Source organism: Alosa sapidissima, chromosome 21 (genome assembly GCF_018492685.1).
Source record: "Alosa sapidissima isolate fAloSap1 chromosome 21, fAloSap1.pri, whole genome shotgun sequence".
Classification (NCBI taxonomy): Eukaryota; Metazoa; Chordata; class Actinopteri; order Clupeiformes; family Clupeidae; genus Alosa; species Alosa sapidissima.
Genome location: NC_055977.1, coordinates 14,672,977 through 14,685,930, shown reverse-complemented (window position 1 = coordinate 14,685,930; position 12,954 = coordinate 14,672,977). Strand labels below are relative to the sequence as shown.

The window sequence follows — 12,954 nt, the reverse complement described above, 5'->3', positions numbered from 1 at the left end:
TTGTGCAAGATTATTCTCAAGAGGGTGAACTATTCTCACTGCCACTTTTTTATGATGCGTTTCCTGTTTCATGACTCAATGTTATGTCTTCTTCTGTTTCAGACCTCTTTTTCAAGGGAAATCAGATGTTGACCAGTTAGGCAAAATATTTGAGTGAGTAAGGTGCTTCTTACCAACTAAAGTTTGTCAATATCTGTACTTACATTTCCTCAGTGGAATATTACTGATGTAAAGGAAGGCGCATTGCATACAAATCAGATAAAGTATAATGGGATTGATGCTGATGACTGGTCATGCTTGTGACTTTGTAGTGTGGTAGGGGTCCCGTCTCTGGAAGACTGGCCGCAGAACGTGGGTTTGCCTCAAACTGCTTTTGCCCCTCGCCCTCCCAAACCAATAGAAGACCTGGTTCCTGATATGGATGAGCTGGGGAGGTCTCTCTTACTTGTAAGTCCTAACTCTGTTCTGTTCTCCACCTCTCTCTCCTTTGACTCCTTCCTGTGAAACCTTGTGCATCGTACAGATGTTAACTGGCATTCTTACTGCATTGTATTTGCTATGTTAACGTGAGTTTGGGTGCATGGAGATGTCCTAACATTAGCGTGATCTCATCTCTCTCTCTCTCTTTCTTTCCCTCTCTTCACAGCAATTCCTTTCGTTCAATCCCTCCAGAAGGATATCGGCCTACGCTGCTCTGTCCCACCCCTATTTCCTGGACCTAGACAGTCCCAGTAAGAATCTGTACAACCAGCCGTTCACCAGCAACAAACGCTCCCTGGAGGAGAGGACTACCGATGCCTTTAGTCGCTGTGGAGTAAGCGACCGGGGCTCCGACTCCAAAACCCCCCAGAACTAGTCTGTCACAGCCATGTTGTGGATGCTGCTTTGTTTCGTTTTTTATTTTTATTTTTTGTAGAAAGAATGACTTTGATTCTGATTATTTTTTGAAAAGACAAAAAAAAAAATGCAAACAACACAAAAGAGAGATATGAACAATTGGCTGGTCTGGTTTGTTCTGCTCGTTTTAAGTTTGATTTTTTTCTTATTTTTTTCTTGAAGACCAGGCAGCGCCCCCAGAGCAAAATTCAGAGCACTGGAGTAGACAAGAGAAAGACTCCACAAGCTCTCTGCTTCGTGCTCACTCCCAAGGGGGGTGGTGAGAAGGGGGAAATCCCTGGTCGCTGCTTGGAGGGTGGGGTGGGATGGGGTGGGGTGGCGTGTGTGTGTGTGTGTGTGTGTATGGGGGGGTGTGGGGTATTGTAGTTCCGAGTGTTTCGGAACCACGTCTGATTCCAATGGAGAATAGTAGACTGAGTGAGATCTCGCTGCTCAAGGTCGTCTCGTCTGCATGTCACTGCCAATGTCTCACTTCGGGAAGCGTGTGGGGGATTCACTAGATGAACTGCCCACGTCCAAGAAGAATTCACTGCCAAACTGTTTCACTATGGTCCCACTGCCAATGTCTCGCCCTAACAACAAGGGTTCACCGTCATGTCTGTCACTGCCAATGTCTCACCTGGTTTAGGTTTTGTTTCCGAACGACCACCACTTTTTCTGCAGCTTCACATACCCGGTCCTGTCTGGTCTCACTCCGTACAGTTGGCGCCAGCTCTGACTGGCATCGCTGCCACCAACTGCCGAGTTCTTGCCAAGGCTGCAGCAGAAGCATGTTTGTGTTCCGTGTCTTCCTTAGGTTTTGCTTCCTCTAGAGTTACCAGACCTCATCCTTCCCCCAACACCACAGAAAACCGTTGAACAGATTCTCACTTGGCATTCACACATCTCCACACACACACACACACACACACACACACACAAACACACATATATACACACACACTGACACAGTCCACTTCATCTGAATACAAACGGTTAAATGTTGTTGATCTGTCATCTTGTGGTTTCGAGGGAGCAGTGCAGGCAGAAGGAAGCATGGGCCGCTGCTGGACTCCTTTCATGGGGTTATTTTTATCTACAGTTGATTCTTGTTTGATCAATGGTTATACTTCCTCTTTTAGGTTCTGCATTTCACTGCTGCATTATGGGAAAGTGAACTAAACAAAAAAGTATGTCAATGACTTTCAGAGTGTGAAGGAAGAAAGTGGTAGTCAAGCGAGCTCACTACACGAGCACTAGTGAACTAACTCTCATCCTCTATGTTTATATCCAAACAAGAGGAAATGAAATTGTAGTCATCATTGTAATGTTATTGCTGGTGTTTCTGGCCTCTCTGCCATTACTTTATGAACTTGAAGCTTTAGGGACTGAAACTAAATGAGTTTGCAGTCGGCACTCTTGTTAGCAAGGAAGAGGGGTAGAAGGTTTGGGGCGAAGTAGAGAGCCCACTCAGTGTAAATGCAGGTAGGGTTTAGAATGAGCTTAGTTTATAGTAGAACCAGACCGGACGGTAGAAGTAGATAGCAAGTTTAATCACAACGTATTTGATATGCGGGTAAGTGAAACTGGTTCAAAGTGAATACTAACTAGTTGGTGAGAGGGAAGTAGAAGGGAAGGACACGAGTGAGAAGCAAGCTGGTCCAAGATTGCCAATAACAAAGGTAGTCATAACATTGCCTTAGGCAAGAAGTTGAGAAGCTATATCCTTGTTGATAACTTATCGATGGTCTTTGCGCTGCCACCTCCATTAATGAACTGGCTCAGAATGACTGAATGAATCTTGACAGGCTCAAGGTGACTGTTCAAGTCAGATGAAAGACTAAAAAATCATTGGAGGATGAATTCTTGTGAAAGTACAAGTATATGTAAGAGTACAAGCGGGCACTGTATGATGACACAAACACGTACAACACACACACTCAGACATAAGCAACTTCAAACAGATGTTAAAGCACTGGTGCCTTTACCCACTCAGGATTTCTCTCTTCGACTCATTACTCAACACTTCATTCACTCAGGATTTTCTGGTTGGTTGTAGATCAAATAGTTCAACCTACGTTTTCAGGTTTCATTCAGGCAGGTCATAACTCTGTTCATTTGCTACTATATCATGCTAACTAGCATTTCTGTGCAAACTTAATGTCATTAAGTACCATGAAGTAGTTTAGAACGTATTTATGTCCAAGCCGGGTTCATGTGACATTGTGTTGTCAGTCATGCTATGTATATACACTTAAAGCATCTGTGGACAACATCTCTATTTAATTTTTGTTTGTTTTATAGCACAAAAGTTGATGGAAAATGCACCTGTGTATATCAGTGCTTTCATGCTTAATTGCTATAGGTTCTTTTTTACCCATGGGCCTCGGATGAGGAAAACCAGGGTAAAAAATTATTTGATGATGCATTGTCTTCACTTGTGAGTGTGTAATGACTTTTGTCATGGTGCAGCCTACACAGGGCATGCTCAAATTTATGCTGCATTCCAGACAACTCGGAAGTCAGATATTTCCTAGTTGGAATCTCCCAATTTCATTCCAGACTAATTCGGAGGTCGAGAATTCTGACCTCCTACTTTAAAAAGTACAATGGAAAGGCACTTGAAGTTGGAATTGAAGTCCGACCTCCGACATCCAAGTTGTCTGGAATGCAGCAAAATTGTACATATAAATCCATTTTTGCATCTTTGCAGGGCATTACTTATGTTAAAATGCTCGCTCAATGGTGAATTTAATCAGCGGAGTACAACAATATCTTCTCTGTACTCATTTAGGTTTGATGTAGATACCTACAATTATTGTTGGGTATCTTTGATTGTTCAGTGCTGAACATTGTAGATCTCCTTTAGTAATGGAATGTATGCGAGTCTGTTCCTAAGATGGAACTTGAATGTGTGTGGCAGCAAGTTCAGTTGTAATCATGCTGAGAGACATAGCACCTTTTTAATGCCTTTGAATACATGTCAGTGTGCATCTTTTGCCCAATGACTCTGACAAAACAAAGAAATGCATTAACTTTATTGGTTTAAAGCTGGCAAAATTCACTCCAATTATTCCAATTCTCCTATTCCTAATATTTGTGTGTAAATATAATGTATTTAATTTTTTTACACATTTGTCTTAGCAGAGAATATAGCATATAGTCCCCATATCAGCAATGATTTACAATGTTGTGCAGTGTATACAATGCATTCCTTATAGTTAATAAACTATTTGAAAGTGCTATTTTTCTTTTTTTGTTTGTTTGTTTTACTTGTAAACTGCTGGTCTTTGGTACTTAAATTAGTCTCTTTTCATTTAATGATTATTTATTGAGTCTAGACATTCATGTTTGTTTGTGTGTGTTTTTTTCCCCAGTTACTTTTTAAAAAATAATCCCCTCCAACACACCTCTTTTCTTCCAAACTTGTTGAATAAATCTGCCTTTCAATGATGGTGCTGTAAAATCTTACTTCAGACTTGAAACATAATGTTCAGAGGACTCTGAGGATTTGTGATGGAACTCACTCTCTGCATGGTCCTTATCAGAAAGAAAGTGTAACTTGTGTGTGTGTGTTTTTTTTATTATTATTATTTGATTTGTGGGGTTCACTATTCTGTATTTCTTTCAATTTTTGGAGAGGATGCTCGTGGTTGTCTTGAAAGAAGCCACAGACTTATTTGAATGTGCATAAAATGGCAAAATTATTATGCACAGTGCGGGGCCCCATAATTCTAAGCATTTTACCTGCTCCATGGCTTGAATAAAGTACTGTGCCTCTGACTATGACAGAGTAATATCTTAATCTGTTATGAAATATATTCACTTCACGCTTTCAATTATTTTAATTATTATAATTAATATGCATTTATATGAGACGCATTCAAGCTCAATTCAAAACTGCATCCACCAGTTGTTACCTGTTTTCATCTGTAACCTGTGCCTATATAGGACAAGTTTTTGACTTATATGTGCTTGACTTAAAGAGGATGCAGTCTCACAGTCTTGTGCGTCAGCCTCTTCACTGCGTTTGTCAGACAGATTCATAAATATAACAGTAAATTCAAATCTCACTGGATAACCCAGCATATCTTTACACAATACACGGTAGTTTTTACAGTATACTTTCTAATACTTCGCCTAAAACGTGTCTTGCAAAATGTTAGTTGCTGGGAAAATTGTACTTTGTAGTACTGTTTGTAATGATGTCTATTATTGTTAATTGTTTTTTATATATATATATTTCTTATGTAATTGTGTAGTGTGGCTTTAAACATGCATGTGAGTAACCAGATGGAGCGACAGTCAGGGTTTTATGGTATTTTACATCAGACAGGTGGACAGGTAAAGTGATGAGGATGGAGAATTGAAATTCAGTTTAATGCAGAAAGTGATATGTGTTTTTTATTTTCATTAAGCATGATGATGTGTGAGGTATGATGTGCTGTAATTATAAGTGATGTATATTATGTTTTTTGTTATCATTGCATATAGCCTAACGAAATATCATATTCTGTGAGGTGAAAGAGAGGATAAAGCTGCCCAAATTAGTGTGTTTTTGAGCTAATGTGAGAAAGTGATATTTCGTTAAAGTACCAACTCAGTTGTTTTTCGTTAAGCTTGACTGGATTTTGTTTTGTTTTTATTATTATTATTATTATTATTATTATTATTATTATTATTATTATTTTGCTGCTCAGATTTAGTGGTTAGTACACATCGATTTAAGTGGTTTGTTTGTTTGTTTGTTTGTTTGTTTTTAACGTGTAAGGCAACTAGCCAGCATAAAGTGCTTTAGATCGGAAATGTTTCATATCTATTTTGGCTCTCTTGTCATATTTTAATGAGCACTAACTCATTCATTCAATACTCTCTTCACATTGATTACCTAATTTATAAACAAATAGGGCAGACCAATTAATGAACTAAATGATTATGAAATTGTATAGTTTTCTTTTTATTTTATTTATATCCCAGTCTTGAAACCACGGCAAGTGTTTTGGTTTCAATCTGTAAGTTAACTGTATGGCCCAAGTGGCTAAGGCTTCATGCTAAAAGGCCTAGGCCTATACATTTTGCATGAATCAAATCACAAAAAGATCATGTCTAAACAGAAAATCACAACCTAATTTGGTATGTCATTTTTCCACTGCATTAGGATACAGACGGGAGGGCTGGGGTGTTTTTTTTTTTGTTTTTGTTTTTTTACATAATACATATTGTTGTGGGTTTGCTGCTAATTCTGTTTTGCTCTGGCTTGATAAATTATGACCCGTCAAAAGAAAAATTCTGATAAAGAGCTGCTTGAGTTTTCGCTTACGTGTTGTATCTGTAACTGCTTTACATCATTTTTTTATTTTTGTAAAAATAATTAAATAAACTGAGTGTAAAAAAACTTTGTGTTGGCTACATGTTTTTCATTGCATGAATATCCTAAGGCACATTTTCAAGTACCTTCTCCACATTTTGGGAGATCATGTCTTTCTGTAGACATCCACCAGGGGGCACAAGTCAATAAATGTCTCTTCAGCAACAGCAGTCAGTGTTCACAGTTACCCGCTAGCTTGGAGGCTAACACAACAGCTTAGGAAGATATGTAAACAAAGACCCTATATCGGTATTAACGTTGCTCTTAGAGGAGAAAATGGGGAAACGAGATAATAGAGTGGTGAGTTATGTGTAAAATGCTACCATGTCAAACTGATCTGTAACTATGATAACTGCGCGTTCAGTGCATGACTTAAGATAACGTGAGATCTCAGAAATGTCTAATTTAGCCAACTAGTTTAGCAAGCTAGTTGATGTTAGCTGTCTTATGTGTGTTGTTTAACAAGCTTGGTAACGTTAACTTGATTTTATGGTGAACGCGATGGTATTGTCAAAGACTTGTTTCTATGTCGTATATACGTATTTCTGTGTTTCATAGAAACTTCAATTGCCATTATAGCTAGTTTGTTACTTCTAGCTAGCAAGCTAACTCGCGCTTGGTGGACATCTAGTCAACAGCTAATGCTAGCTATTTTTATTGCTTGCTTGCACTAAGATAACTACGTGGCTTGCAGGCTAGTCTGCCTCAACGCGGCCCGGTGTCTTTAAAACAGTTGTGGCATTGCCCTAGTTGCCTATTAAAGTTAGCTAAAAACTGATTAATGCAGTCACACCGATATATGATCTAGATGGCTGGCTGTGAACCCAGCTGATTAATTTATTCAATATCACGTTTGCGGTTGGCTAGCCGATATTAGCCAATGCTATCGCACATGTGAAAGAGTGCAGTGGCATGTATTACCGGGTTTAATGTAATCATACCTATATCATGGAACTCTCCCCGTTTTCAGTTTATCCCAGTAAATTGCGAATGTTTGTATGCTCACTAAATTCTAGGCATATTTGAACCCCATTGCTGCAGCCCGAGCGAGAGGACCGGCGCCTAATGCTGGGCCTTCAATTCAAGATTACCTGAGCAGACCAAGGCCGACATGGTGAGCAGGGAGCTTCTGCAAATCACAGTAGCCCAGTAACTTACAACGTAAACAGGCTAACAATTTAGACTTTGTTTTCAGCGGTTTCAATTAGACCATCTATCACGAATTTGCTTACGAGTCTTTCTTTATATTTGTTGTATACTTATTTCTCGTTGTATTGTTGGTAGTTTTTGTACTGGTCACATTGAACCTGCATTTATAGCACCATTACTTGAAAGGATGGTTTAATGGTTTGATGAGGATTGATGTTAATGACTGATTTCCATCAATTATTGTGTTCGCATCAAATCAGGGAAGAGGTGAAGGAACAGCTAGAGAAGAAGAAGAAAGGCTCAAGAGCTCTGGCAGATTTTGAGGACAAGATGAATGAGGTACAGTCCTGGATGAATTATGTCATGTAACATGACATGTAACTGTACTGTTAGAGAAGTCTCCGAGAAGCTATATACACACCCTGTATATATTATTATTATTTTTCCTTGGTATGCAATATTGCATTTGTAGAGATGGAAAAAGGAGCTGGAAAAGAACAGAGAGCGAGTGCTTGGTAGAGGTGAGAAGAAGGACAAGACAGACAAGGACAAGAAGGAGGTAAGAGTCTCAAACACAAAGCATGAAGTAGCAGTGACACATTTGTCTTAGAGCTGGCTTAACCATCAACTATCTGTCTTTGACTTCCAGAAGAAGAAGAAGGATAAGAAGAAATCTAGTAGGGTGAGAAGAGCGCTCCATTTTGTTCAGACACAAGCCACAATGATGCCGTTTGTTTTATTTATTTTTTTCTGAAGTAGTTGTGTTAAAGCTGCATATTAAACTAATAGTTCTGTGTATCTTTGAGCTGTGCACATGTTCTTCTGCAAGTTGCCAGGCATGGTGGCATTTCTTGGCATCTAACAAGCTTTGCCTGTCTTGTCCTTGGTCAAGCATTCTTCATCTTCCTCCTCCTCCTCATCGAGTTCTGATTCCTCCAGCAGCTCCTCTTCAGAGTCTGATGATGAGGTATGTGAAAAATCTTGACAATCAATTTTATAACCAAACTACTGCTGTGCTATACAAATGTGGCAAGAAGTATAACCATAACTAGTATCAAATTAACGGTGCTCTAAGCGATGTCACACCTTTTTTTGGGCTACAAATGTTTTTTGTCACTTCAGCAAACATCACCTCACCATTCGCTAGCTGGCTGTGCCCTGAATACACCGTAAAAAAATGCGGTCTCTGTGGACAGCCCAGGCTCCAAAAACGGCAACAAAAACAACCTGGGCCAATCTGGGCCATAAAAAAACTGTTGCAGCAAATCAGCGACGAGAGTTTCAATTGCACGGGAGGTATGGGGAGGGAGTAGCAAGCTAGCTCTCTGTTTTGTTTGAACATCAACAGAAATGACGTTATCCAGCATCGCTTAGAGCGCCATTAAATAAATATCCTAAAGTATGGTAATCCTGTGGAAATGTTTCATATTTGTTCAGTTTACAATACAAATGTGTGCTGTTTTACAAAGGATGAGAAAAAGAGCTCTAAAAAGAAGAAAAAGAAGAAACGTGCTGCAGTGAAGAAAGAATCTGATAGTTCCTCTTCAGGTTCCGATGCAGACAGCAAGGTACGGAAATAATTTATGAGTTTACACAACATCAGAAATGTTTTTTGTCAATCTTCACCTCTATCATATGTAGGTGGGAATTAGCAGACACTTTTATCCAAGGTGACAGGGACTTGCATCATTTGGGGATCAAACCCAGGCTTACCACTTAAAAGGCAGCGTCGCCAACACCTGCTCCTAATAAGATAAAATTAATAATTAGTAACTTTATTAATCCTACAACAGGGAATTGTGTTACAGCAGCCAACCATAAGCAAAACAGACAGCATGTAAACAATGTACACAAACAGCAAACAAAAACAAGCACCCAACTTGATGGCATTAATTGTGCGAACAAACTGTTGTAATTTGTACCATGCAGGATTCCTCCATGAAGAAGAAGAGGAAGCTGGCTGAGGTGGGTGAACCTGAGGTTAAGGTCGAGTCTGAGGTGAAGACTGAAGCAGAAGTGAAAGCCGAGCCTCAAAGTGACGAGATGGAAGAAGGCCTGGAGTCCGAAGAGAAAGAGGTACAGTGTACCTTACTACAGGACTTATTCGATCTCACGGCTGTTCTGAATCTTCAACTCTCATGAGTTGTCTTTGCATTTTGTGTTATGCCTTTAACTGCGAATGAACTGTTAATGTATTGCAATTGTATGAACCCTGTCTTCGTTTTTAAAAAGTGACTGAAGTGGAGCAGAGGAATTATCAGGCCTATATCATTACAAGGGACGCAGTGACTAATATTTTGCAGTGTTATATTTTTGAGCAAGCCTTTTGAAGCATATCCTTGTAAAAGCACAACATTCTGGGTGGAGACTGCATGGATCAGTGACTAAATGAGGTTTATCAGTCCTGATGGCAGATCACGTGTTGTCAGAATTGAATGCGTGTGAAACCGTGCATGATGTTAGAGGGGAATCTTTGAAGAACTGTCAGTCTAGTAAAGTAGAAATTGAAAGCCATGAGATGTAATGTAATTCTCCTCTGTACCGTCCATAGTTCTTCAAAGGCTGTTTTGCCACTGCTTTTTAAAACCGGCTGAAATACTGCACAAATTTTTTGCCTTCATTAGCGTGAATGAAATGATAGTTGAATTTGTCTGTTTGTGGCCTGTTGGTAAATGCGTTGCTAGACAGGTCACCCACAGGTGGCGCTGCCACTCTTTAGTAAATCTGCTCGTGTGACTTTAATGATGGTCACAAAAACAACTGGAATTTCTTCTTCCAGGACGGTGATAGGACTTTCGTTCTTTTAGGATGGAAGCCAATTGATGCTGAACTAGAAGTAAGTAATCGGGTGTATTTGTCATGTTTTGCCCCCAAATTATGTCTGTTGATCTCTTTTTTATTAGCTTTGTCATTAAAGGAATGTATTGGACTTCAGTGCACCCTTTCGCAACTGTATACCAGGACTGAGATACAGTATTTGAAAGACTTTTTCCCTCATTCATCCTCTTGAATCTACCATCTGCTTTGCAAATACTGTCTCCGATACCTTGTGTGGTCTCCGAAAGGGTGTTCACAATCACACCCCCCTTTTTTTTTTGTTGTGCACTGCTCTCTGAAATAACGTGAAATGCTTGTTTCTATTACAGGGTGAGTACAGGAAGAAGACTGTGATCGTGGAGAGGAGGATGGAGGTGAGGAAGATGGTGGTGGAGGAGAAGAAGCTGCCCGAGGAGCTGACTGCAGACGAGAAGAAAAACACAGAGAAGAAGAGCTCTGAGGAGAGGGAGAAATCCACAGTAAGCCGCTAGGGTTTCGCAATGACTTGCTCTGAGTCGACTTGCCTGTTGTCAGCATATGCATTGGTTTTCCAAACACAGCATGATGCCAGGCATCCATTTCCCCTGTGTTTATATTAATTAAATCATCAGCGGGTAGTCAACATTGGCTTGACAGTCTTCCCTTTTTTTTGGACTTAAAACAAATATGAAGTTGTGCAACGCCTACTCTGAGCACTCTTTCATAGGCCTCTGTGCTGTCTTTGCATTATGTTTACTGCACAATCGTATTAGATGCCATCTTGTATAAGACATTAAATGTAATGTCCACTTGTGAGCCTTGCTGTGAGAACTTAACCAACCATTCACCCATATTCCTGGTCATGTCCAATATAGACCGCAGTCTGAAAATCCACCAGTATGATTTTACTAATATAATAAAGAACAAACATCCTTAAGGGGATTCACATTTGGCCCATAAAATATTTAATTAGTCATTGGTTGTTTTTTTTGTTGTTGTTAAGAAGGCAACCCATGTTATTTTGGACTGCAAGCTAATATTGGGTGATGAGTTATTATTATTTTAGCACAAGTTATTTTATACATCATACAGTATGTGTTGGACAAAGTGTGGTTGCTGATGGCAGTGAGAATTAAACAGATGATGAGATCCTAAATGTTTCTCTGTCTCTTTTGAAGGATAAATCAAAGAAGAAGAAAAAGAAGAAGCACAAGAAGCATGGCAAGAAAAAGAAGAAGAGAGAGAGGTCAAGCTCGGACTCGGACTGAAGTGTTTTGCGGGACTGGACCTGGGCTGCAGAAGGGGAATGCACACATCATGCCAACACGGACCGACCCCACAGGGAAGGCCGCGGTTACGGAGCATGCGACTTCGTTTGGGAAGAGTTGGGACTTTTTTATCTGACGTACATGATGGACAAGATGATTTCCTCTCTGCTCAGGAATCAGAATGATGATGGCAGGACTTTTTCGAAAAGCGGGATTGGATGGGGTGGGGTGTTGAGAGCGTTGGGCTTATGGCTCTTGCAGGGATCGCTTGTTTTTATTTTTGTTTGTTTTGTTTTTTAGCAATCCAAATAAAAGTTAATTATGCCGTCAGTTGGTTGAGTGTGACTCCTCAGATCTTCACAACAACTCGTTATTATTATTTGATGTCATTTGCTGCCTGTGCTCTGTATCCATTGAGGTACTGCTGGAACTGGGGGGAAACAACTTGCAGCAGGACTAATTTTTTATATCAACTTTTCCAAATTGATCAACTTTCTATGTACAAACAGTCAAAGTCACTGTGCTACATCTGAAGTTTTGGATGACTATTGCACACAAATAGGGCTATAAGTAAAAAAAACAACACTGCATTTAAAAAAAAAAAAATCTTCTTGTAGCATATTTTTACCTCTTGAGAGTTCTGACATGTACTCCCCCCCCCCCCCCCCCCCCCTGCTGTGATGACAACGAGCATTCAAGTCATTGTTTAGTTGGAACCGTTGGATTGAGCCGTGCGATGATTTTTTTTTTTTTTTTCTCCTCTGTCTTTAACGCCAGTGCTTATACATGCATGTAACCTGACCACTGGACTCTCGACAGACTCACGTTCTAGTTGTCATGGTGAATGTAAAAGATTGACACAGTAATTGTAGAAGGAAGCCCGCGTTGCTACTGCTGCTGGGCCCTTCAAAGCGAGGCAATGCAAGGAGCATGACTGACCGATGGAGACATGTTTTGAGTTTCATTAAAAGTGTTCCTGCATCTGAAATGCCCAAATTGTTGGGTTTTTCTTCTTTGAAGTGTGAGTTACTGGGAAAGAGATGAACACATAGCCACATGGCAAATACACAAGATTTTAGCTTGAGGATTGTTGTTTTGTGTAAGGTTTTGTCTTAAATTATAGCTATAAATCAGTTCCTTTGTATGTCAACATGATGGGACCATTCAGAAAATACAGTGTCTGAATCAACTCGAATGGGTCGATTTATGAAGGAGGTCATTTTAATGGGTCATGACCATAGCCTTGTGAGAGGCCATTGATGAAGAATGGGTTACTATACAGTACTCTTAGTAGCATTTAAAATCGGCTGTGTCAAATGTGCCACTGTAACCCTTAGGGTCATGATACATGGGGCAATGTTGTTGGACAACCACATAACTAGTTCCATGTATTCTGATTATTAAAGTACTTAAGAAAAATCTTGCCCAATACCAGTGGGAATTTATACAGTCTATGGTGGGAATGTAGGTTATCCAAACAAATAGCAATAGTCTGGC

General features: G+C 39.9%; 2 protein-coding genes across 4 annotated transcripts in view; both read left to right on the top strand.

The window, feature by feature from the left end:
• cdk6 (cyclin-dependent kinase 6) overlaps positions 1–6,073 on the top strand; it is a 41,099-nt gene extending 35,026 nt beyond the window's left edge. The window contains exons 6-8 of the mRNA XM_042075893.1: positions 103–153; positions 312–447; positions 647–6,073. Of these exons, the coding sequence (XP_041931827.1) occupies positions 103–153; positions 312–447; positions 647–856 (397 nt within the window). The 3' untranslated portion in view covers positions 857–6,073. The remainder of the gene's footprint in view (positions 1–102; positions 154–311; positions 448–646) is intronic.
• Positions 6,074–6,390: 317 nt separating this feature from the next.
• fam133b (family with sequence similarity 133 member B) lies at positions 6,391–12,445 on the top strand. Of its 3 annotated transcripts, none has more exons than XM_042075897.1 (11): positions 6,391–6,544; positions 7,261–7,358; positions 7,654–7,732; positions 7,866–7,952; positions 8,046–8,075; positions 8,286–8,360; positions 8,863–8,961; positions 9,323–9,469; positions 10,173–10,229; positions 10,540–10,689; positions 11,368–12,445. In XM_042075897.1, the coding sequence occupies exons 1-11, from the start codon at positions 6,521–6,523 to the stop codon at positions 11,455–11,457; spliced, it is 936 nt and encodes a 311-aa protein (XP_041931831.1). In that variant the 5' UTR covers positions 6,391–6,520; the 3' UTR covers positions 11,458–12,445. The 3 variants fall into 3 exon arrangements, with proteins under 3 accessions (XP_041931831.1, XP_041931830.1, XP_041931832.1); XM_042075896.1 differs by having other exon boundaries at positions 8,043–8,075; XM_042075898.1 differs by lacking the exon at positions 10,173–10,229 and having other exon boundaries at positions 8,043–8,075.
• Positions 12,446–12,954: the final 509 nt, after the last annotated feature.

What these genes read in the sequence shown, in the direction of transcription:
- fam133b (XM_042075896.1), top strand. Translation starts at nt 6,521, where the DNA reads ATGGGGAAACGAGATAATAGAGTG. An exon ending in GGAAACGAGATAATAGAGTG is followed by an intron (nt 6,545 to 7,260) that starts GTGAGTTATGTG and finishes ACTAAATTCTAG; the next exon opens with GCATATTTGAACCCCATTGC. An exon ending in CAATTGATGCTGAACTAGAA is followed by an intron (nt 10,230 to 10,539) that starts GTAAGTAATCGG and finishes TTTCTATTACAG; the next exon opens with GGTGAGTACAGGAAGAAGAC.